The sequence below is a fragment of the Pinus tabuliformis genome, chromosome Q (assembly GCF_031772625.1).
Source record: "Pinus tabuliformis cultivar Carrire ecotype Pingquan chromosome Q, CPIR1, whole genome shotgun sequence".
NCBI classification, from domain to species: Eukaryota; Viridiplantae; Streptophyta; class Pinopsida; order Pinales; family Pinaceae; genus Pinus; species Pinus tabuliformis.
Window position 1 is genome coordinate 263,977,676 of NC_142296.1, and position 24,518 is coordinate 264,002,193.

General features: G+C 39.8%; 1 protein-coding gene across 1 annotated transcript in view; it reads left to right on the forward strand.

Moving 5' to 3' along the window:
• The first annotated feature begins 6,800 nt into the window (after positions 1 to 6,800).
• LOC149219189 (uncharacterized) overlaps positions 6,801 to 24,518 on the forward strand; it is a 145,794-nt gene continuing 128,076 nt past the window's right edge. Inside the window, exon 1 of the mRNA XM_089386734.1 lies at positions 6,801 to 6,986. Coding sequence (XP_089242860.1) covers positions 6,801 to 6,986 — 186 coding nt within the window. The remainder of the gene's footprint in view (positions 6,987 to 24,518) is intronic.

Sequence of the window (24,518 nt, forward strand, 5' to 3'; positions counted from 1 at the left end):
TTGAATGTCAACTGCAAAGAAGGCTACCTACACTGGGCGAGTTTGGACATGTGGCATAGTCATTCCTCAAGGTGTCAATGCCCAGGAAGCTTCCAAAATGACACTTGGATCAAGGAATTCGACTGGTGATGAGTAAGAGGTTCTAGATTTCCAAGTGGAAGCAAGAACCTCCAAGTGGACTCAAGAACTGAAGAATAACTAAAGTGAGAGAGGACACTAGTCGGCTTCATGCCAGCCTCAAGCTGACTCATCCTTTCTCCAAAACTCCTATATATAGATCTCTCTCATGAGGTCTAAGGAGGCTGGAATCTTGTGAATGTAAAGAATTGCTGTTGGTTTGAGTTTAGAACTATTGGGTGATTTGCTTTGAAGGAGGTGAAGAGGAGATTTCTTTCTGCTGGGAAGGTGATGCTGGATTGGGCCTCTTATGGTTGTATCACTTCCTGAACCTTACTTCTTCCATTAATAAAGCATTTGAGGTTCTTCTATATGCATGTGTCTCAATGGTGTATTGTTATACTTGTGTATTTGATTTATTCTAATCCTTGAATCGATTATGAATGTATGCTTCTTGTAGTTTCCCTCTCTTGCCATTTTTCAGGATCTTGGTGTAGCTGGGCCAGTGAAAGAGCAAGGAACTGAGGGCAAGCAGCAAAGAGAGAAGATTGGATCAATCATTAGCGAAAGACATCGGTTAGTGGATCTCTTTCTCCCCTCTTTTACATCTCATAAAGAAGTCATCTCAAATAGCTTTACTTTGATTGTTGCTAAGGAACTATCACCCTTAGAGTGGGATAGGGTCATTTCGTATTGGATACTTTTCCCAACAACACATAATAAATTTTTGAACCAACCTTCGGAGGCCACATGGAAACCCCTGGTTGGCCCACATGTCCCTCCATTATTGGACCCAATTATGCAATCAACAACCTTAAATAATAAAAAATTCAGATCCTTGGAGAAGTTAGAGAAATTTCTGAACATTAGAAATTTGATTTTTTTGAAAAATCTCGTGAGGCCATGTGGCAGCCTACTACTAGCCCAAATTGTCCAGTCACCTGTCCTTTTTGCTAAATTTTACCTGTTTGGGAATTCGATCAAAACTCGACATCGAGAGAATCCGATATCGGTTTTGAGTGAAACGAGTTGCGTTGGATTTAGATCGCTGAGATCTATCCAATCATATAGGTTTCAAGCTCTGCCAAACACTTTGAATTTTGAGAATTAATTTGATCCCCTGAATCACTCCTCCCCATTGGAAGCTTTTGGATGTCCAAAACTGATTTTCAGTCAAAAGTTAGATGAGGGTACAGTTCCCTTACCCTTCCAACTTCAACCCATTTGGTTTTGTTCTTTTTTATCACTTTGAGCTCTTCATGAATGTACTTCATTTTTGAAGTCTTTGTCTTTCTATCAAAGATAGGAGCTTGTTGCAATTCTTCAAGATGTTCAGAAAAGAAAACTACCCTTGAAGGAATCTAAACATTCCCTCCTCAGTCTTCAATCAAAGGAAACTTATTCAATTTCATATTCACTTCACCTTGAACATTGTAGCCATAATGATGCTTAACATGTCTAGCTTTGTTCTTTACTCGACTCTTCACAAAATGTGATTGCCATTGCCATGCACCATCCTTCTTCAAATAAAAAACATTATGAAACCCACAAGAAAATGTTTTGGGACCAATGTCCTATTTTTCAAATAGCCTTTTCATTTTCTTTTTGACCTATGCATGCTTTAACACTAGCATCTTGTTCACACCAATGTTCAACAATGAAGCATCCTGCTTCAATTGCATTTCATTTTGTTTACCTCTTTTAGGAGGAAACTTTTTAGACTCCTAAAACATATTATCACATGAATTAGAAACCTAAATTCAATCAGATTTCAAACTTGATTCATATCCTTGAAAGGATTTAGGTTCCTCAACATCTTTGTGCTTGAACATAAACAATGCAAAATTCTAACTACAATTAACAATCCTATTGATTTGTCCAACATTCATGAGAGATAAATTCAATTTCTTGTTATGCACTCTAACAATGTACTTAATCCCATTCTTGAAAAAATGATATATTTTCTCATGGCGATGAAAACTATATCTCTTATAATAAAGATATGGACTTCCTAAAAGAATACCACATATATCAAGCGGAACTACATCAAGTTCAACCTCATCAAGAAAGTTTGCAGTGATTGCAAAGATTCTAAGTATGCATTTCCTTGTCACTTGCAATTTTGCATTCTCACGTACCAAACCTAAAGGATAAGGTTTAGGATGAGGAATGGTTTCTAAATTCAACTCCTTGACAATGTCTTAAGAGATAAGAATTTCTTGTGAACCATTATCAAACAGTGTATCTATCTTGGTATGTTTTGAAACGACTCTAATGTGGAAAAGTTCTATTCTTGTTTTCTCATATTAAGTATCATTGAGACAATTTGAATAAATAGTACTTGCAATGTCATTACGTTTCAAACCCATGGTTGTGATCTTTGTTTCATCTTTGGAATCAAAACCTACATATTTTTTTTAATTTTGTGGAAAAATTAAATCTTTTTGTGTAGTTGTAGCATTAATCTTGTCTTTCTCCTTGTTATTAAACTTTTTGGGTCTCATTTTGGGATGAAGTTTCCATCTATGGTCTTCATCATGGCCTTCTTTAGAAAAGTGTTTACGTGTGATATTTTCTCCTTATTTCTTAAATGCATCATTCTCTTTATCTTTTCCTTTAAATTTCCCATTTCCTTTTTCTCCATACTTGAATGACTTCTCACTAGTTTCTTCAAAAACGTTGTTCCCTCTTGCCTCTAAATGAGTTGCATGTACACAAAATTCATCTAGTTTTTCAAGGTTAAACATGAGAATGGTATGTCTCAAGTAACTATGCAATCATCCAATGTATTTGAGAAAAGTATCTTGAGAGGACAAATATATACCAAAAACCAAAGCTCTTTTCCTAAATTCTTGATTATAAGATTGCAAAATTTTCCATTTACCTTGTCTAAAGTTTTGCTAATCCATAATATCTTTTTGAAGGTATTCTAATGGATAAAAATGCCTTCTTATTGCAACAACAAAATCATTCGATGAAAATCCTTACCATGTTTCTTCATGTCCTCTTGAGTTTTGGCTTCCCACCAAATAAGTGTTGCAACTTCCAGTCTACGAGAAGCAAACCAAATTTTGGTCTCATCATCCTTAATTCTTTGTATCTTGCAATACACTTCAATCTGACAAATCTAATTATCTAATAACTCATCATCTAGCTCCCCATTGTACATAGGAAATTCAAACTTAATATCAAGCTTTAGCAAAATATTTTTACCATGTCCTTTTCGAGAATTTGGAGCTGTTTACTTTTGTGAAAGGATAGAAGAAGTAGAATATGAGGATGAGGACGATGGAGGTGAAGGTGGTGATTTGTCACCATTCCCTCCATTCCCTTTTGGAGGCTTGTCTCATTTTCCTCTATCTCCTTTTGGAGGTTTTGAGCTCTCTCAAAACAACCTTTCATTTCTCTCTTCATAAAGAACCTTTACATTTCAGACATCTCAAAAAATGGTTTTCTAAAATTTATTTAATCTTCAAACATCCCTTCAGGACCTTCTTCATGTGCCATGACTATTGCAGCTTGAGGTATGTTTTTTCTCCTTGAAACAAGTTGAGATCTTGGCTCCACAATTTCTCTTTATCCTCTTTTGATATTCAACCTTGTAAGCATCAGAAAAACACTTTCAAACAAATCATATCTTTACAATAACCTATTCCTCTGATACCAAAATAATTTGAATATGTAAACTTGAAGATTTTTAACAATTTGCAAGTGAAAATTATATGTGTTTTGGGTAGAGGATAAATTTACTAAACGAATAAAACAAATGAATTTAACTACAATTTATAGCTAAACAGAGACAAAATAAGCATATCTGAAACACATAACACAAAACATGATAAAGGAGTTCACCCTTCTCATGGGCTACATCTCATGGTCCAGCTTTGAATATAGGGCATCTTACATTAAGTGACCAAAAGTGTGTTTACATGCTTTTACATTGCTAAAACAAAAAAGTTGATGTCTCCAATGGATTTAGTACTGTAAAAAACCCCCATATGGGTTCTTTTCGCACCTCATTTGGACAAAAATTGAGAAATTTATGCCTGTGACAAGTTTTTCCCAAATTCTATAGCTAGTCATCCTACAATTTGACCCAAATATGGCTTGAGTGCCCTAAACTCGGAACCGATGCGTAAATCTAGTCTACAATCCAATCTAATGGGAGAAATTGTAATACCATTAATCCACCCACTAAGCCCCCAATCTCGAGAATTTTGGTCACGTTGGCGCATACAATTGCATTAGGGGTTGAGATTCCAGGGCCTAACTTTGCGTGCCTTGGTTTAGCTACACTCCTCATCGCATGGGGTCTCAGTGCACTGGGGATAGCCCCCTAGCTCTGTATTTTCGTGCCCGTGATTGTATATGGGGTCATGTGATCCCAGGGCTTGCCCCCTCCAACCTTTCTCTTTATTCTTATGCGTTGGGCTTCGACAGTAATGTGCTTGGGTGTGGTGGCCATGGAACAGGTTAAGGCCTAGCCCCTTAGCCCCTCCTCCTGCGGTCTCATGGGCACTGGGGTGGCCATGGGCTAGGGCTTATCCCATCCCCCACCCCTAATGGCACCACATATAAACCATTTATATATTTTTTGAACCATATATGAGAAGAAACATGCAATGGTCTAGTGGTTAGGCCTATGGTTGCTTAGTGGGAGGTTACAAGTTTGACTCCTATTGGTTGCTCGACCTCCATCATAAATTTTGAACCAAACTTCATGTTGGGGAATTCGTTTTGATTTTAAAATATTTTGTAAGATTTTTGAAGATATAAAGAAGAGGAAACAGGTAGCGGCAACAATGGTCAGGTTGCAGTGAAGACAACTGGGGCGAAATGCAGGAACAAGCAATTGCAGATGGTTGCGGAAAAGTGTTAGCATAAGACAGAGGCAACTGAGCGGATAAGACGGATGAGAGGTAGCCAAGGAAAGGAACAACCGAGTAGGAACTGGTAGTGTAAGCGGTAGAAGGAATACAAAAGGAGAAAGTTGTAAGGAGAAAGGGGTTGGTTGTGGTTTGATGGATCAGTAGCATCTAGATGTGGACAAGAAGAACCTCTGGGTTGAAGATTGAACCTGTGGCCGAGAAGCATGCTGAGTCTATCATAGGTAGTTAGATCCTGTAATTGGGTATTTCTTGTAGTTACCTGTGGCTAAGGCCAATATATTATGTATTTCTCTTCTGTTGACTTAAGATGAATGAAGATCTGGACTAGTTTCTTAGTACGATGTATGTATTTTCTTATGATATATAGAACCGCTAAAATTTTAAATATACTGCAAGACTATGTATGTGGTAGCTTCATTGTGTTGAATGATATGATGTTCTCCTAAATATACGTATGATGTTGCTTACATATTGATCATTGATATACCCTTGACACTATGGTGAACCCCTTCTTATTTCTAGTCACGACACGCCTCTAATGAGACTCCTTACCCTTTGGGTAAGGTGAATATGCTGGCGTTGTCCTAGACTACAACTACCCATTGTTGGCCCTCCGTGCCTGAACCCGGGGTCTCCCCGTGATGACACTTTTGTGCCAATAAATGGCTTCGTTGCCAGGACCTGAAGTTACAAGAATCAATTTAGAACATGGTGTCGAGGATATTCAAGAAAGAGATTAGACATTGGTGGAATAATAGAGTAGATTAGTTTATAGAAAAATAAGTTATTCAAAGGGGTCAACCGATTGCCAAAGTTAGTGGAGAAACTTTGTATGCTAAGGGTGCTAGTGACTAGTATGAGATATTTTGGTTCAAGTTCGCAGAAGACTTGTATAATTGGTTAAGAAGGAAGAAAGTGTAGAATCGATCAGAGGGAATGACGTCAGCTTGTCACAACTGGACTTCCACAGACCTTGTATCACTCTGGCAGTTAGACAAGGATTTGACAAGGGCAGTTAACTTTTAAGTACATACAGTAGTGGAGGGGTACATAGTCAAGTTTTCTGCAGAAAATTATCAATCCTTCTCAAGGGTGAAAGCGATGTTCGAGTCCAGGTTAAGAGGAAGGTTGGTGAGGGAAGTGTCATTATGGATTAAAATGTTCATGGTAGAAGAAGGGCTACTACTCTCACCTACCACGACGATGGTATCATAAAACCCCAGTACTGGGGGAAGGACATAAGGGGAGAAATATACTGGTTGGAGAAAAGAGATGTTGCTGAAGGAATGGATGTAAAAGGGTTATGGAAAGCCAAAGACGTTAGGGCATAGAGGAGACTGTTGTTAGCTAACAAGTGTGGGCAAGAGTGGTTCAGAATCTGATGAAGGGAAAAATGGGACCCCACCAAGTAGGAGCGGTGTCGGGGAACCCACAAGAGGAAGGGAGAGTAAAAGAAGATGCAAGACAAGATAAGAATGGTGATCAAAAAAGTAGGAGCCAAAATAATAAAGAGGATCCTTCCTGACAGGTTGCGGGAAGGATAGCGGAGGAACAAATGCTGAGCAGTTGTGAAGAGGAAAGGGAAGAGGAAATCAACAACATCATGAGAAGGTTATTTTCTGAAGGAGAAACATCCACAAGAAGTCAGTAGCAATATCCCCAAGGTACAGGTAGTATTCCTCCCGACCTGCCCCTGGTACTATAATAAAGAGAAATTCGTTACTAAATTAGCTAAAGAAATATGAGTACACAATATGCACGAGAAATAAGGCTAGTTTCAATACAGTAAATAACATGGGAATTAGTGGTGAATGTAATCTGAGACTGCAAGGATCTCAGCAGCCCGCAACCAAGGGATTTGTGTTATTGGTGCATACTCAAATAAACGTGGCGGGATCTTTTACCAGATACCCAGAGTTTGTGGGTAGAGGAAATGAAGATGTAGAACAACACCAGTATCTCTACGAAGCTATATGGAGAGTACGACAGACACCAGACAACTTTAAATTAGTGGAGTTCTAGACCATGCTAAGGGAGAGAGCTCTGGGTTGGTTTATAAAATGGGCGGAACATAACTATAATCCCATAGTAGATGAGATCAAGTTGGGGTTTGTGCAGGAATTTAAATTACCTCAAATTGACCAACAAGGGCTATCAGAGCTATGGGAAGTTAAGCAGAAGGAAGGAGAAACTGCTTGGGAACTAATGCAAAGATTTCAATATGCCATTTCTAAGCTGAGTTACACCCTAGATCCTACTCACCAGAGAGACTGGTTCATAAAGATGCTCTTGCCCCTTACATGGACGTCGTTGATGCAACAAAAGATCAAGAATCTCTAGGATGCTTTAGAGCAAGCGTCAAGGATAGAGACTATGGAGGTGTTTTCACATGAATATCGGGGAGGGACAGGATTGCAAGATCCATATATTATGGGCCTTCAAAATCAAATTGCCACCTTAACGGAGAAATTGAAGGATCTACAACTAGTTTTTCCAGTTAGATCCAATGTATGGTGCACACACTGCATGGTGGAGGGACATGTCACGAAATAATGTCTTAGGTTGTGGGGAATTAACCATTCAGGGGGGATTGTAGGATCATCAGGAACCCCACCAACTATAGGAGTTGCAACAGTAAGAGTGCAAGGAGCTTTCCCTAGACGAACCAATCATGAATAATGTGAAAATTGTAGGATGTATGGACATCTACCGCGGATGTGCCCAATACTATAGAAGTACTCCAACGCCACTCATAATATCTATTGTGAGTTTTGTGCATCTACAATGACCACATTGACTAGTGCAGGGCATTGGATGCTTTAGTAGAATGGCTGGATGGGTCGACTTCCAGAATCATTGAGTCCAGCAGGAGAGGATGAGGAGGAAATGGGAGAGGAGGAAGAGCGGGAGGAAGAGGTCTTATAAGGTGCTACAACTGTGACCAAGAGGGGCACATCACCAGGGAATTCCTACTCCCTAGGAGGCTGTGGTGTTCATAATGAAAAATTAATACACACGCCACAAAGGATTGCCCAAAACTCATTGCAAAGTGGGAAGAAAGGACTAGACAGAGAGGGGCTAACCTAGTTAATTTCAAACCTCATAAAGATGACAGTCTTCTTGTAACTAATATAAATATAGTCACAAGAGGGGGAAACAAGACAAGGTAAGATCAAAGTGCGGGGGACCCACCCTCGATCATTAAGGAAATGTCCCCGAAGAAATCATACAAGCCTAGGGAACTAAAAAAATATTATCACGAGGCAACTAAATTGTTTGAAGGGATGGCTGAGATAAAGGAAATCCATAAACAGAATAACCACATGCTCAAGAAATCTCATCCAATAGAAGAATGGTTTAAGTTATTTCTGTAGATCGTTGAGGATGAACACATGTTGAAAGAGTTATGCAAAATTTTAAAAGCAACATTGCTAGAGGAGGAAGGGGAAGTGGAACGACCATATGCAAACTTACTAGAAAGGAATACAAGAAGAGTACGACAAAATAAGAAGAGAAGCAGAAAGGAATTCTGAATCAATGCTCAGGTTTCGGGATTCCAAATCAAGGACACAATGCTAGACCTAGGATCGAATGTAAACATCCTTCCTAGGAAGACATGGGAGGTGATGGTGAAGTCACAACTGAAATATTCATTGATACAATTGAGAATGGTGAATCAGTAATGTATCCTACCCATTAGAGGCTTGCATAAGAAGTTGGGAAAGAGAAAGGATTCTGAAAGAAATTTGGGTACATGTATTCATACATACCCTACGTACCATTCCCCAAGCTTGGTATGTGCAAGAGGAGCTTCGTAAACAAATGTTAAATTGGGATACCATGGTGTCTTAGTTCATTAGTAGCTTCTCATTCATGGATGATGATATATGCATGACTGCGACACAACATGCAATTAAAAGAAACTTATTCACCTGAGGACAGATGGTTGAAGGTTGCGTTGATGAAAAGTTCCTACAATATATTTATGACATAGGTTCTCCAAAATATGTGGCATACAACAAGGTGGATTCAGAACCATATGAATATGGATTAGAAGAATTGAGAGATCTAACCTTTGAGGAAACCGAAGGGGAATGGGATATACAAAAAAGTACCACAGGAGGAACCACACACCTACTACCAATGAAATTGAAGAAGCAAAATATTGGAACAGAAGATAAAACCAAGATGGTGTTCGTGGGGGATTATTAGGATGAACAAATGACAAAATAAACTTTTTACTTGTTCCCAACATCAGTAGTAAATCTAAAAGGAATCAAATGAGACACAGGGGAGATGAAGATTGTTCTGAGGTTGGATGCGCATCCAGTGAAGCACGGGCTATATAGATTGAACCCTAGGGTGAAAGAAAACGTTAAGAGGTAGATCAAAAAAATGTTAGAAGTGAGGATTATATTTCGGGTAGATGAAGTGAAATGGATAAGTCTGATAGTCATACAAAACAAGAAATACATGACAAAAATCAAGTTTTGTGTTGATTATAGAAGTCTGAACAATGCATGTGTGCATGATCCCTTTCCGACACCCTTTAGTGATGAAGTCTTGGACAATGTAGCGGGAAATGAATCATATTCATTCACGGATGGATTCTTGAGCTACCATCGGGACCAAATAGCCGAAGAGGAAAAAAGGAAGACAACGTTCACCACTGAATGCGTGTCATATGCTTACGATGTAATGTCGTTAGGGTTGAAGAATGCACCTATAGTCTGCTCGAGGATTTTCATAGCTGCATTCTGAGACTACATTCATAGGTTCTTAGAAGTGTACATGGATGACTGGACAATATATAGCCTACTGAAGAAACACACAAGGTTACTAAGGGTCATGTTTGAAAGGTGTCGATAGTTGAAAATTTCCTTAAACATAAAGAAGTGCGTTTTTGCAGTTCCATTTGGAACACTGTTGGGCCACATTGTCTACAAAGACAGAATGTGTGTAGATCCAGCAAAGGTTGCGGTAATTGTCAACATGGAACCGCCACAAATTGTAAAGAAACTGAGGTCCACTCTGGGCCGTATAGGGTATTACTTGCGCTTCATTAGGAATCATGCATCAATTACAGCCCCGATGGAGAATTTACTGTAGAGGATGGAAGTATTCACTTGGATGGAGGACTATCAAGTAGCATTAGATAAATTGAAAGTGAAACTGGTAATTCCTTCAATCTTTGTCTATCCAAACTGGAACAAAACATTTGATGTACATATTGATGCTTCAGGGATCGCACTAGGAGCAGTCTTAGCATAACTAGGGGAGAGAAATATGGATCACCCGGTGTACTATGCCAGTATGAAGTTGTCAACTGCAGAAAGGAACTATACGACAACAAAGAGGGAGGCAATTGCCATGATATACTCTCTGCAGAAATTCAGGCATTCCTTGTTGGGGACGCCATTCAAGTTTTTCATAGATCATTTAGCACTAGAATATTTAGTAAAAGAACAAGTGTTAGAAGGCAGGATATGTTGATGGTTATTATTCTTCCAAGAATTCACTTTCGAGGTGGTCATAAAACCTGGAAGATTGACTGTGGGGCCGGATCATCTATCATGACTGGAGACTGGAAAGAACGAAGGGGCATTGGATGATCAAGTACCTAATGTTGACTTATTCAGAATAGAAGTAGTCCCAGATTACTTAGAAGAAATTGTTGGGCTATTGACAACAGGGAACTGCCCAGAGGGTTATACACCAACGCATAAGCGACACCTAATAGTAAGGGCAACAAACTACTAATTAATCGTAGGACATCTTTATAAGATGGGCCTAGATCAAGTCCTAAGACGCTGCATACTTTAGCACGAAAGAGAAGATGTGTTATGGGAATGTCATGTTGGGGTCACGGGAGGCCATGTAGGAGGAAAAGCCACTACAAGGAAGATACTGCATGCAAGATTATGGTGGCCAACCCTCCACAAAGATTCTAAAGTGTATCCTAAGAATTGTGATGTCTATTAGAGGGTTGGGAAGCCTTCTTGACGAGATGAACTGCCCTTGAAACCCATTCATACATTGGAGATATTCGAGAAGTGGGAAATAGATTTCATCGGACCAGTAACACCACTAGTAAGACATTCACACGCAAGATACATAATAATAGCCACTGAATATCTCACCAGATGGGCAGAGGTAGCACTCGTCTAGGATTGTACGACCAACACTCCCGCAAGGTTCATTTTCGAGAATATAATTTCAAGATTTGTCTGCCCAAAAAGCTTGACAAGTGATCAAGGAACACATTTTATAAATGAAACTGTTAAGTCTCTTCTCAGATTTTTACGATTCAACATCATAAAAGTATTCCATACCATCCACAGGCCAACGAGATTATCGAGGAATTCAATAAAATACTAGAAAAAGGTCTCATGAAAATTATATCAGCTAACAGGGACAACTAGGACAAGCGTGTACTAGCAACTCTATGAGCATACAAAACAACAATGAAAAGACTTCATAAACAAACACCATTTTAGATGGTATATGGGAAGGAAGCAGTAATGGCAACATAGTTCTTAGTACCCATCATGTTTATTTCCAAGGCAGCAAAAATGACAGATAATGTAGCATTAAGAGAAAGACTAAATGAACTAATGGAACTTGACGAATCCAGATTCTTGGTCGAATTTCACCAGTCAGTAGAGTAGAGAAGGAAAAAATCTTGGCATGACAGGCATATCAGGAAGAAGACATTCAAAGTTGGAGATCACGTATTATTATATGACAACAAGTTCCAAAAGTTCCCGGGTAAATTGCAGATGCACTGGCTGGGCCCATTCATAGTTGCAGAAATTAGAGATTCTAGAGCGGTAAGGTTGGCACAACTGGATGGAGATATGCTACAAGGTTGGGTAAACGACGCACGCTTGAAGCCCTTCCACATGCCAACGAACACAATCTCAAGTTAAGGGGGTCTTGGAAACGAGCCCACAAGTAGGTAGTAGTTAATAAAAGTTAGCCAAGTCATTTCAACATTCATTTGAAGTTTGTGTCTTTTATCATCCTTTTAGCAAGAATAAGCAAAAGTGTTAATAAGGTTGCAGAAAATTGTCATAATATTGCAATCCATTTTTCATCGGGGGGGGGGGGGGGGGGGGGGGGGGGGGGGGGGGGTTGGGGGGATAGGTAGATTTAATAGTCACTCGTAGGCACACACATTTCCAGTTCTTAAGTTACACGTAGGCAGACACTTTTTCAGTCTTAATAATCACATGTTGTATCCATCCTTTCCATTGTATGAGTAGTCATTTCCATAATAAGTAACTAATAATGCAACTGTCAAGTGGAATCGATAAAATCTTTTTCCGATAGGAACAAATTTAGTTAATAAATACCTCCATTATGGTAAAGTTAATAAGCCATGTGGCCCACTATATCCTTTCCCAATCCACGTCAGAATTGTCTGGTCCAGGTTAGACGATGACTGCAAAGCATGTTTAGGATATATGAGGAAAGTTGCCAAAGTCCAATCAAGAAACGTCGTGTCAAGCTTTGCTACTTAATTTGCAATATAATGAAGCAAGCTACAAAATTTCAAGTGCAGGTAGCAAAGAAAATCCAATTCCTCTCTGAATAATAGCAGCAGAAGCGCAGGAGTGTGAAGCCTCAGGTGATGATTGTCTATCAGAGACATAGAGAAATGGAAAAAGGAATTCTCTTAGTTCCATAGGATAAACTAGATGAGCGAATTGCGCTGTTGGAAAATCTAAATGGGAAATATGACAAGCCTACCTTAGTTGAAAATGACCTTACTAATTACTTCTAGTTTCCAAAGCTAAAAAATGGAGGTCTATACAGAAGAAATTCATAAGGAAGATGGCACTAGAACAACCAAAGTTAGGGAGGATTTCAGAGGATTGTAAAGGTCGACGCTGATCAATTTGAGAAGTTTATCGGTCTTCGACACTCAACTGGTTGCAATGTAGTGTTCCAAATTACTAGCCAGCAGAATGCATGGGGGGTCCTTATGGCTCTATAGGGAGTACCCAATTCACGTAGACGATATTCATCGTCTCACAGGGCTGTTAACCAAAGGGAATGCGGTAAACACAACATTCCAGGTAGGCACCAAAAGAGAAAAGAAGCAAGGAGAAGATGATTATTAAGCAAAATATGGAATGAAGCAAGGCAGAAGGTGAGCCAAAATTGACATGATCAACAAAATTGAGATAAGGTTCACCTACTACATCATAGCAGGTAAGACCATAAGTCACTTCGCAAGGAATGAATGCACTCTAGATGAAATTTCGGTTGCAGAGCACTGTTGTAATGGAGACGTTCTCAAATGGTCTACTTTCATATTAAACGAGCTCTTCGAAGGATGTGAAGATATCTACAGGTAGAGTACCAATTTCCTATTTGAATATATACTGATGTCTGGTGATTTCGAAATGGCGGCCACCAAGGGGGAGGGAAATTCTACAGATCAGTAAAGGACAATCGTTAGCACTCCGGTATGAGCCATGGAGAGCTTTAGGGGATCCAAGTAGTAAAGAAATTAATGAGGTAGATTTCAATGTATGGTATGAGATGATTATGATTGCAATCAGGTCGACAAAGAGGATAACCAAACCAATCCTGGATTATTTCTCCGACGAAATCTAGTTTGGAGCCTCGCATGAGCTCACTTACCTTTGACTATGGTGTGTCCATCCTGACGCTTTCAGGATGAGGCCACAATTTTTTTTTTTTACTAAAGAGGCACTCCATAGCAAGATTGGCTCATGGCCGAGGGTCGCCTACGAAATTACAGAGGGTAAGTAACAATATTTGTTCAATGGCTTGAAGCCATAGTTGCAAGAGGGAGAAGTAGGGAAAAGCAACAGAAAGAGGCCGACTGAAGATGGCATTCACCTGATGTTGCTGCAAATGGAACAAAAAATGTTTGCGATAAGGCAGCTGATCACAAACTTCGATGAGTACTCTGGTGAGGCTAACCAACCCATGCAATTTCAAGGTTCTACTATGTTTTCACCAATTATTACAACTTCGTTAGCTATGGCAATCCCCACTGGCGACGCTCGAACCCCATTCCAACCAATAGTCCTGAAACTCAAAAAGAAAAGACTAATTCGGAACCCGACCATTAAAAGGCTAAGAACCACATGGACAATTCACATTTTTTACCTTATTGATCAGGTCGAACAATCAGTCTCTACATCCCCCGTTATTAAAGAACCACCCCCCCCCCCCCCCCCCCAATACCTCTACTATCCTACCTCAGTCGCGAGAATCTTCTCCCCACATTGCCTCCACTTCCACAACCCTGTCGGAAACCCTCCCCTTTAGCACACGACTAGCAACTGTAGAAATGGAGGTCAAATCAATAGAGCAGTTTAGAGGGGCCACCTCTACCAGTGGTACCCAGCGGACCTCACTAGTCTCTCTACTTTTTGGGTCGAGCCCAATCTAGGAGAAAGGACCAATTATAACTCTTCTATAGGAGGAGGGCGAACCGTACCATCCATTGTTTGCTATAAGTTTACTGGTGGTCCCTAACCCTAATATCGTTCGTCCCACTTCCTAGTTCACCCCAAAATCACAACCAATTCATTCACCCACCTCCCATTATGAGAAATCCAATGCCAGCGACCTACCAATTCGGAAATTTTTTCCAGAACAAAGCATAACGCAAGCTGACACCTCGCAGAACTGGTCTTCTTCACAACTATTTGCATTTATTCAACAAGTGACACAAAGAGCCTAAAATATACATGATGATCTAGCCAGAGAGAATGAGTAGCAAAAACAATAGCTATAGGAGGTGACAGAGGAGAGAGATCGATAATGACAAGCAAATACAAATTTGCAGGTGTAGGTTGATTAGGTAACAGAGAAGTTATGGTCATTATGGTCGACGATCACAGATGCCAACACGAAAGCTCCAAAGGACATTATAGCCTACACATTGGTGAGTTGCTTCGATCACATCCAAGCAACATGTTCAAACCTAGTAGCAACAAATGTTGATATGAGGAAGAAGCTGGAAATAGGAAGATCAGCGCTGCTAGAACCGGTTGAAATATATACGAGAACAATAGAGGGAAAGATCAGTAAGGTATAAGCAGATGACTATGCCATAATGGATAGAGTTCACAACTAGTCGGGAAGCCTTTCATTGAATATCATTTAGCATACCCTATGAGAGAGCAACTACAGGTACTATTTTCTAGTAGCAGGGACTACATGGATTCCAACCAACTCCAACAGATTGATGAGAAAATCACCACCATTCAAGCACGGGTTGATCAGATTGAAGAAGAATAAGCGAGAACCAAAATGCTAATAAGGGATATGTGCCCACTGGTCTATCTATAGGTTCTAGCTCTGAAAGAAGTCTGCAACAGCAACGGAGAACAGTGGGGACCGTCTGTGTAGTCAAAAGCCAGTTGAATTAACGTCCAATACAACTAGATACTTCACCCAATAGGCTGACACGATCATTGTTAGATGGGAGGCTACCCTCCAAAAGTATAATGAACTCAGGCAACAAACGACCACCACTGTTCCAGAGTTGGGGTCTTAGTTTGGAAAGGAAGGGCATTAGGTGGAGGAAGGTGTATTGGGAGAATAAACCACCCTGCAAATGACGGTTGAGACAACAGGAGCATTAGCTCATCAGCTAGCAAAACTAGAGCAGCCACCGATAGGAGTACCCACTGAGGCACCAACCGGACTGGAAGAGCTTGAAATGAATTGACTCGAGGATGAGTCAAAGAATTGTGGTCGGGGCCTGTTGGGGCCTTCATTTTGATTTTAAAATATTTTGTAATATTTTTGAAGATATAAAGAAGAGGAAACGGGTGGCGATAACAAGAGTCAGGTTGCGATGAAGACAACTGGGGCAAAAGGTAGGAACAGGAAATTGCGGATGGTTGCAGCAAAGTGTCAACAAAAAGAAAAGGCAGTCGAGCGAACAAGACGGATGAGAGGCAGCCAAGGAAAGGAACAGCCGAGCGAGAACTGGCAGTGCAAACGGTAGAAGGAATACAAAAGGAGAAAGTTGTAAGGAGAAATGGGTTGGTTGTGGTTTCATGGATCAATAGCTTCTAGAAGTGGACAAATAGAACCTCTGGGTTGAAGATTTAACCAGTGGCCAAGAAGCAGGCTGAGTCTATCATAGGCAGTTAGATCCTATAATCGGGTATTTCTTGTGGTTACCTATGGCTAAGGCCAATATATTATGTATTTCTCTTCTATTGACTTAAGATGAATGAAGATCTAGGCTGGTTTCTTAGTATGATGTATGCATTTTCTTATGATATATAGATCTTCTGAAATTTTAAATATACTGCAAGACTATGTATGTGGTAGCTTCACTGCATTGAATGATATGTTGTTGTCCCGAATATACATGTTATGTTGCTTACATATTGATGGTTGATATACCCTTGACCCCATGGTGAACCCCTTCTTATTTCTGGTTGCAACATGCCTAGGGTGAGACTCCTTACCCTTTGGGTAAGGTGAAAATTCCGGCGTTGTCCTAGACTACAACGAACCATTGTTGGCCCTCCGCGCCTAAACCCAAGGTCCCCCTCGATGAAACGTTTCTGCCAACACTTACAAGGCCATGTGGAAACCCTTGATTGGCCCACATGGCCCTCCATTATTGGACCCAATTACACATTCAAGAACCTTAAATAATACAAAATCTGGATCCTTGGAGAAATTAGAAAAATTTCTTAACATTAGAAATATGTTTTTTTACTAATCTGGGGAGGCCATGTGGCAGCCTACCACTGGCCCAAGTTGTCCAGTCACCTGTCCTTTTTTTCCAAAATATAGCTTGAGCACCGAAACCCTGGAATCGGCATGCAAATCTAGCCTACAATCCTGCCCAAAGGGAAAAATTGTAGGATCATTAATCCACCCATTAAGCCCCAAGTCTCGAAAATTTTGGTCATGTTGGCACATACAACCACATTTGGGGCCAGGATTCTAGGGTCTAAATTCACGCTCTTTGGTTTAGCTACACTCCTAGTTTCATTAAGTTCCGATGACCTGGGGCTGGCCCCCTAACTCCGCATTTTTTTCACCTCATTTGGAAAAAAATTGAGAAAGGTATGCCTGTTACAAGTTTTTCCCAAATTCTATAACTATTCATCCTACAATTCGACCCAAATCTAGCTTGAGCACCCAAAACCCAGAACCGACACACAAATCTGGCCTACAATCCCACCTAATGAGTGAAATTATAGGATTGTTAATCTGCCCACTGATGAGCCCCAATTTTTGGTACAATTTGGGCTCATATTGGCCTACTTACCTTGCTCAACCATTCATCTTTTATCACTTATGCATTCATTTCTTAGTATATTCGTGTTGTTTGTAGGAAGAAGGGCAAACATTATATCTATGTGGCTAATACATGATGATTTCAGGTTTTTGGCATTAAAGAGAGAAAAATACCACGCAAAAGGAGACAAGGAGACAACAAAGGTGACATTGCGGGTTCATAGGGAGGTTGTCCACGGTCTTGATGACCTTCCTCGTGATTTTCACCTTAACTCCGAGCTCCAACAGCTCTCCCCACCGAGCTTAAAGGCAGCCAACACGTTCTACAGGATCAGCAGTTTGACTTTCAGTTGGACAACCAAGCTCCACGAATGGAGGAAGCCAGCTTGATCTTCATTTTGTATAAATATGAAGGCCGTAGCCTTTGTTAGGAGCTTTTTGAACTTTTGGACTGATATTGTAATTTCTGAGCACAGCTCGGTGTTTGTTTTTGTAAGCCAGTTTTGGCATGACATTAGACTTTTGATTATGAATAAAGGCAAGAAGATTTGGATCTAATTCTGAGCTTTTAAGGGAGTTATAGCTCTCAGGTTAGGGCCCAACCTAAGAGCAATAGATCTCCTCTTCTTGTAGTGTTATTTGCCTTTCTTTCCAGCACTTTGTTTCCTTGTTTGATATGCATTTCAAGAACACAGTCTGCTGATTTGATTTCTTTAATGAGATTGAGTAGGATTAGCTTATGGTTAAATCGCTTTCAGTTGCTTAGATCAGAATAGGAGGTGTGTAATTCACTGGAGCTCCAAGAAAAGGTTGTTAGTGCCTTCACTGCCATCTCTGTTTAGGGATTGGGGTGCAGTCTATACCAACCACCAAAAAAACGCAGTCTTTTTCCACTTTTATGCAAGCTGCAACACAGTCGTTTTAATCGTGGATCCTTCCATGCATTTTGCTCTTGAGCCATACTTCTTCATTACAATTCCATGCACGACTTTTCTTCATGATTTACATCGTTGTTCATTGGTTTAATAGCACAGGTAGCACAGGTTAATGGATTCTCGTTTTTGGTGCAAGACATAAGTAATTTGTTTTATTTACACTGCTCAATATCATTCCACTTCCTTCTTCTTCTTCTTAACCACGCCTAAATCCACCTACTCGACCTCTGTTCAGCTCGTTCACCTTCCAACTCTTCCATTGCCCACGTAGCTCCATCTTTTTGACCTTTCGTTGTTTCCATCCTTCTATTCACCAACCAACTCCGTGCACTCTCTCTCCATCTTATTTCTCTGCCCCTGAGCCATCACAAGCTCCATCTCCACCTTACCTATCCACCCATACCGCTCCATCACCTCACCATCACCCAAAACTCCCACGGTAGAACATCCTGTAGAAGTTAGCAGATTTCCTGTAGAATTCCTTAGTTTCCTGTAGGATCCCCTGCAGACATCCTGTAGAAGCCTGCAAACTTGGTTTCCGAGCACCTGAACGTTGTAGACTTCTGTGGACTGATGCTAGGGACCTTCTGGGACCTCTCCTAGCCCTCCTGACCTTTCCCAAGCTTTCTCTCCCTTCGGACCACCTCTGCACAACCAAACCCTAATAAGAAACAAAGCCATAATCACTCCATCCACTTAAGCAAAAATACAAAAACAATGTTCTTTTCAATGGAAGTAGTTTAAGTTCATGCATTTCATATCACTAGAGGTAATGGCATCATTTTTAGACATTTGCACTCTCACTATTGCATCATAGAGGTTAAATTAGTCAGATTAGGGTTTACTAGGGTTTCCATGTTTTGGTTGGCTTTCAGTTCATTTTTGCAAAGTAGATTAATTTCCTTTGAGATAGCCTTCGTCCATCATTTAGAAAGCTTCTTCTGAGAACATATAGAAGTTGGCTTAAGCCCTAGCGGACTTGTGCCAATTGACCAAGTGATAGCTGCGACAAGAGCTAGTACTTGTGCATACAGCACCGTCGCTTCCAAGTTTGTACGAACTACTGGGTTGATAAAATTAGAGATAGGAAGCCCCAGGAGTTGTAGCATTATTGCTACAATACTGGAGCCCACCACCCACTAAGCCCTGAATCCTGAAAATTTCGATCACATTGGCACATATGACCACATTGGGGTCGAGATTCCAGTGCCTAACTTTATGCCCTTTGGTTTAGCCACACTCCTGGTCGCATTAGGTCCCAGTGACCTGGGGCTGGTCCCCTAGCTCCAAATTTTTGCACCCATGGTTGTGTATGGGGTCATGTGACCTCGGGACTAGCTCCCTCTGACCTTCTGCTTCGGCCTTGTGGGTTGGGTTCCAACGATAATGTGCTTGGGTGTGGTGGTTGTGGCTTGAGATAAGGCCTTGCCCCTTGGCCCTTCTGCCTGTGGTCCCATGGGCATTTTAGTGGCCACGAGCTAGGGCTTAACTCGAGCCCCTCCCCTAATGGCATCACATATAAACCACTTATATTGTTTTTGCACCATATATGATAAGAAACATGCGACAGTCTAGTGGTTAGGCCTACGGTTTCTTGGTGGGAGATCATTAGTTTGACTCTCGTCAGCTGCTCGACCTCTATAATAAAAAAAATTTAACCAACCTTCGGAGGCCACGTGTCAACCCCTGGTTGGCTTATGTGTCCCTCCATTATTGGACCCAATTCCACAGTGAACAACCTTAAATAATAAAAATTTCGGATACTTGGAGAAATTAGAAAAAATTTTGAACATTAGAAATCTGATTTTTTTTTACCACTCTAGTGAGGCCATGTGGCACCTTGCCATTGGTCGAAATTGTGTTGTCACATGTTCTTTTTGCCAAAATTTACTTATTTGGGAATTCGATTATAACTCGATATCGGGAGCATCCTATATCAGTTTTGAGTGAAACGAGTTGCATTGGATTCAAATCACAGAGATCTATCCAATCATATAGGTTTCAATCTCTTTTGCACATTTTGAATTCTGAGCACTAATTTGATCCCCTAGATCACTTGTTTAGGCTTAATAGTTCTAGTGGTTGGGAGCATGGTTTTTTCTCTCATCTACATATGCTCCAATTATTGTAACCAGCATAGATCCATAAATATCGATCTAACATGAGTCGCGAGGAGTCAAATTTCTTCACGTGCAAACTTGTTTAGAGTGCAAAATACGATGTGTTATTTTTCATTGCTTAAATTGTATTTTTAAATGATATATAGAGTAAATATAGGACCAAATAAACATTTTAATAGGTATTCTTCCTTGATATGCACCTAGTGATATCCTTATCTCAGATCAATCTTCAAGAATACTACAGCTCCCTTCAACTGATAAAAAAAATAATCAATCTGGGGCAATGGATACCTGTTCTTAATGGTCACCTTGTTCATCTTCTTGTAATCAATGCATAATCTAAGAGTATCATCCTTCTTCATTACAAAAAACATTGCTGCACCCCAAGGATATACACTTGGCCTTATGTATCCTTTATCAATCATATTTTTAAGCTACAAATTCAGTTCCACCAACTCAAGTGTGCTCATAGCGTAAGGTGCCTTGGTGCTACTCTTGTAGTCAACTCAATAGAGAAATCCACCTATCTATGAGGAGGAAACTCTAGAATCTCTACAAGAAACACATCTTCAAACTGCTTCAATATAGGATACCTCCTAAGGATTTCACCATTATCATCCTCCTGCCCTTTTTCACTGGAAACATGCACTGCGAACAATAAACATCATTTCCTATGGTTTTGCTTAGCTTTTAGGGTTGTAAAAATCCTCACTGATGTAGGATTTGTTTTTTCCTTGCAAGACTCTCTTTTCTCCATCCTCATCCAAGCACTCAATGGCCTTCTCATAGCAATTTAACTTGGCCTTATGTATAAACAACAAATCCATACCCAAAAGCATATTATATGCACCTAAAGGAAGAAAATTAAGATTTGTTGTTGTAGGCATACTATTAAGTTGAGATGCACAAGACTTTTCCCAATCATAAACTCTTCTCTTTGTCCTTCTAGGAAACTGCACCAACCAAGATTTTGCATGCACTTCATTATTCAAATGACATTGATCCACTAGTTCAGGACTAATATAGCTATAATTTGACATTTGATCAAACAAAATAGAAACAACTCGATCTTAAAACTTACCTTCAATCTTGATAATGGATTCATGGTAGTCTTCTTTCCTATTTTCAACCATTGCATAGATCCAGGGAATGATCTAAACTACATCCCCAACTATTTGCACCTCCTAAGCACTATAGATAAGAGGCCTGACATCCTTATACATAGGAAAAACTCTCTTATGATGGTCTTCACCACAAGTCCAATACTTTAATGGTTCTTTTTCACTACCTTTATTCTACTTCTCCACAGGCTGAGACCCATGCCCCTTCTTAGTTGTGTTGGATTTCTTATGAGGAGCCATATTTTCCTTCTCACTTGCAACCTAAGATATTCCTCGCTTCTTGGGCCATTTTCCTTTAGTCTTCTCATCACCCTTCCAGTCACACTTGAACTCGGGCTTCCACTTTGACTGTTCATAACAATGCTTCAACTTCCTAATGGATTCTTCTAATGACTAAGGCTCATTAAACTCAATTCAATATTTGAGTGATAAAGGCAATCCACTGATGAACATTTCGATCTTCGCTTTCTCTTCCTTGAGATATGGCATATATATCAATAGCTCTAGAAATATGGTCGTATATTCTTCATCTGACATGGAACCTATCCCGAGCTCATATAATTCCTTGGCATTTCCATAATAATGCCTCTCAAATAGGTACTCCTTCCTGAATAGTCTTTCAAATTATTCCCAAGTCAACTTCTCTCCTTTGATGCCTCTGACATGATTGACATTTTCCCACCAGATATCTACTTTTCCTTTGAGACCTAAAATATCTATCTTGGCCTTCATATTCTCTGAGTAATCATGAAGTCTAAAAACTTTCCTCATTCCAAGTAGCCATGCTTATGCATCTTCTGATTTAGTCATCTCACCATAAAAAATAGGAGGCTAGGATTTCTTGAATTTCTCTAAAAAATACCTCCTATAATGATGCTAGCAGTGATGTCTCCTAAAGGTAGAGCTAGAATAAGGTCCATGCATACTATCCATCCTCTTAGGTGTATCCAAGAGTTGGTCACTCTTTAATGTACCATCCATGTCCATTCTATACCTTTTCTAAGATTAGCTTCCATTTGCACCATTAGTATTTTCTTCTTGTCTATCTCCATGACTAGTCCCCAACTATTCGTGCCTCTATAACTGTGAAAGCCTTTGAAGAATAAATGCATTAACCTCAAATTTCTATTCTTGAGCTTTTTTAGGCCATTCTTGGGCCTCAATCAGCCTCTCATTATCAACTTTACAACTTATGATATATGCCTTCAAACTTCTCAATGTATATACTAAATCAAGAGAGTCTCCCTCTCCATGCTGCTCAACCAATCTCTCCCATCCCATTATTTATCTTTTGGTCTACACAAGGAGTCATATGAACAGTAATTCACCATTCTTCTCTTCGTCTAGTGGTCTTCTATTTCCTATAACATACCAATGATAGATAAAACAAAAGGCATAATCAAAAGCATTACCTCAATTTATTACTAGTGAGGCTATTGCATATGCATAGGGTAATCCAGATTAATAGGATAATAACATCACAAGCACATCATGTACATGGATGTAATAAAAATAACAATAGATAGCTAACATTCATGCATGGTAAACATATAGACAACTGATATGCATGCATAAAAATCTGAATTTACCTCGAGGTCCAGTGATGTGAACCTACTCTGATAGCACTCTATAATACCTCACCCAATATTTACCCAATTTTACATACTTATCAAGGTAAACATATCAAGGTAAACATAAGCTGAGAATTACTATGAATGACCCAACTTCCAAGATTCAATTATGGAAATGGAGCCTACCTTCCAACTTGTAGAATACCTACTGCAACACTCAGGGACATATGATCACAAACTTGATAGCCTGATCCCACTGGTGGCCATCTCAGTGAGCTCAGACTACTTCTCAACTTAACTTACAACCTAGCCACATGCATGAAGGCTAGTCAGTGCGGCCATAGGGCTTTGAACGCACACACAACACGTCCTCCATGTGACTACAATCGAGATTTTCTAGTTAAGATAATGCATCTGGAGACTCTGTTCTATATTTTTAGGGCTATCCTATAGACCAATTGCCCAGAACTCCCCATAACTTTATAAACAGTCTATAGTAGGCTTCAAACTTTGTTTCCAAGTTTTAATATTGCTCAAACTTACAAAACACGTGTTAGTGATTTCTACAAACACTTGGTAAACATGGCACATGTTGGTGATGAATGCATAATTATTCACTGTTTCAGTAATTTCATTAGATGTTCATCAAGAAGGCTAATTACCATCTCAAGCTAGTTTCAAAAATCACTTACTAACTCAAGCATTCATATAATTGTTTGATAGCTTGTGAAACCATGAGAAAGATCAATAACAAGAGCACATCATATAATAAGAATTATATCATTCATGTAAAAAGCAATTAACCAGAATGAAACCATTACAAACTAGTCATATGGTCGTACATTAAACTAAAACTTGTGCTCATTGATCTCAATAAATAATAACACATAATATCATAAGCATAGTACCAACCAAGTTAGGGACTTCCACGTACCACTTGACCATATATTGGGACTAAACCAAATCTCTCTTTTAGCCCAATTAGCTCCGTGCCATATTCCAAGCATGAATTTTGGATCACATGGGATAAACCAAAACATGAAGTCCATAAGAAACCACCTCCACCCTCATACCATGGTGATTTCACCTAATACCAGGTGGAGAAATCACCAAAACCATACAAGCTTGGATGCCTCTGAATTTCTTCACCATAACCAAAGGAATTTTCCTTTCTCCACCCACTTGTAAAGAGCTTCCCAGATAAAACCATATCCACTCTCAACCCTTGGGATTTTCCTAAGACCACATCAACTAGGATCCAAAATCTATTGGTAATCCAAAGCTTAACTAAGCAGGGAACCCACTACATAATGGATATCTAGAAAATGGGATAGGAATGGCTAAACATCACTGTTAATCCAAGAAAATATCCATGCCAATGACATAAAATGACCAATAAACCAATGCATAAACCATACATCATAATCCCAACAAGATAAACCAACATTGTTACAGGGAAAAGTGTCTATGCAGAACTGCTAATCCCACTAAGGTTGGTAGCTACCTT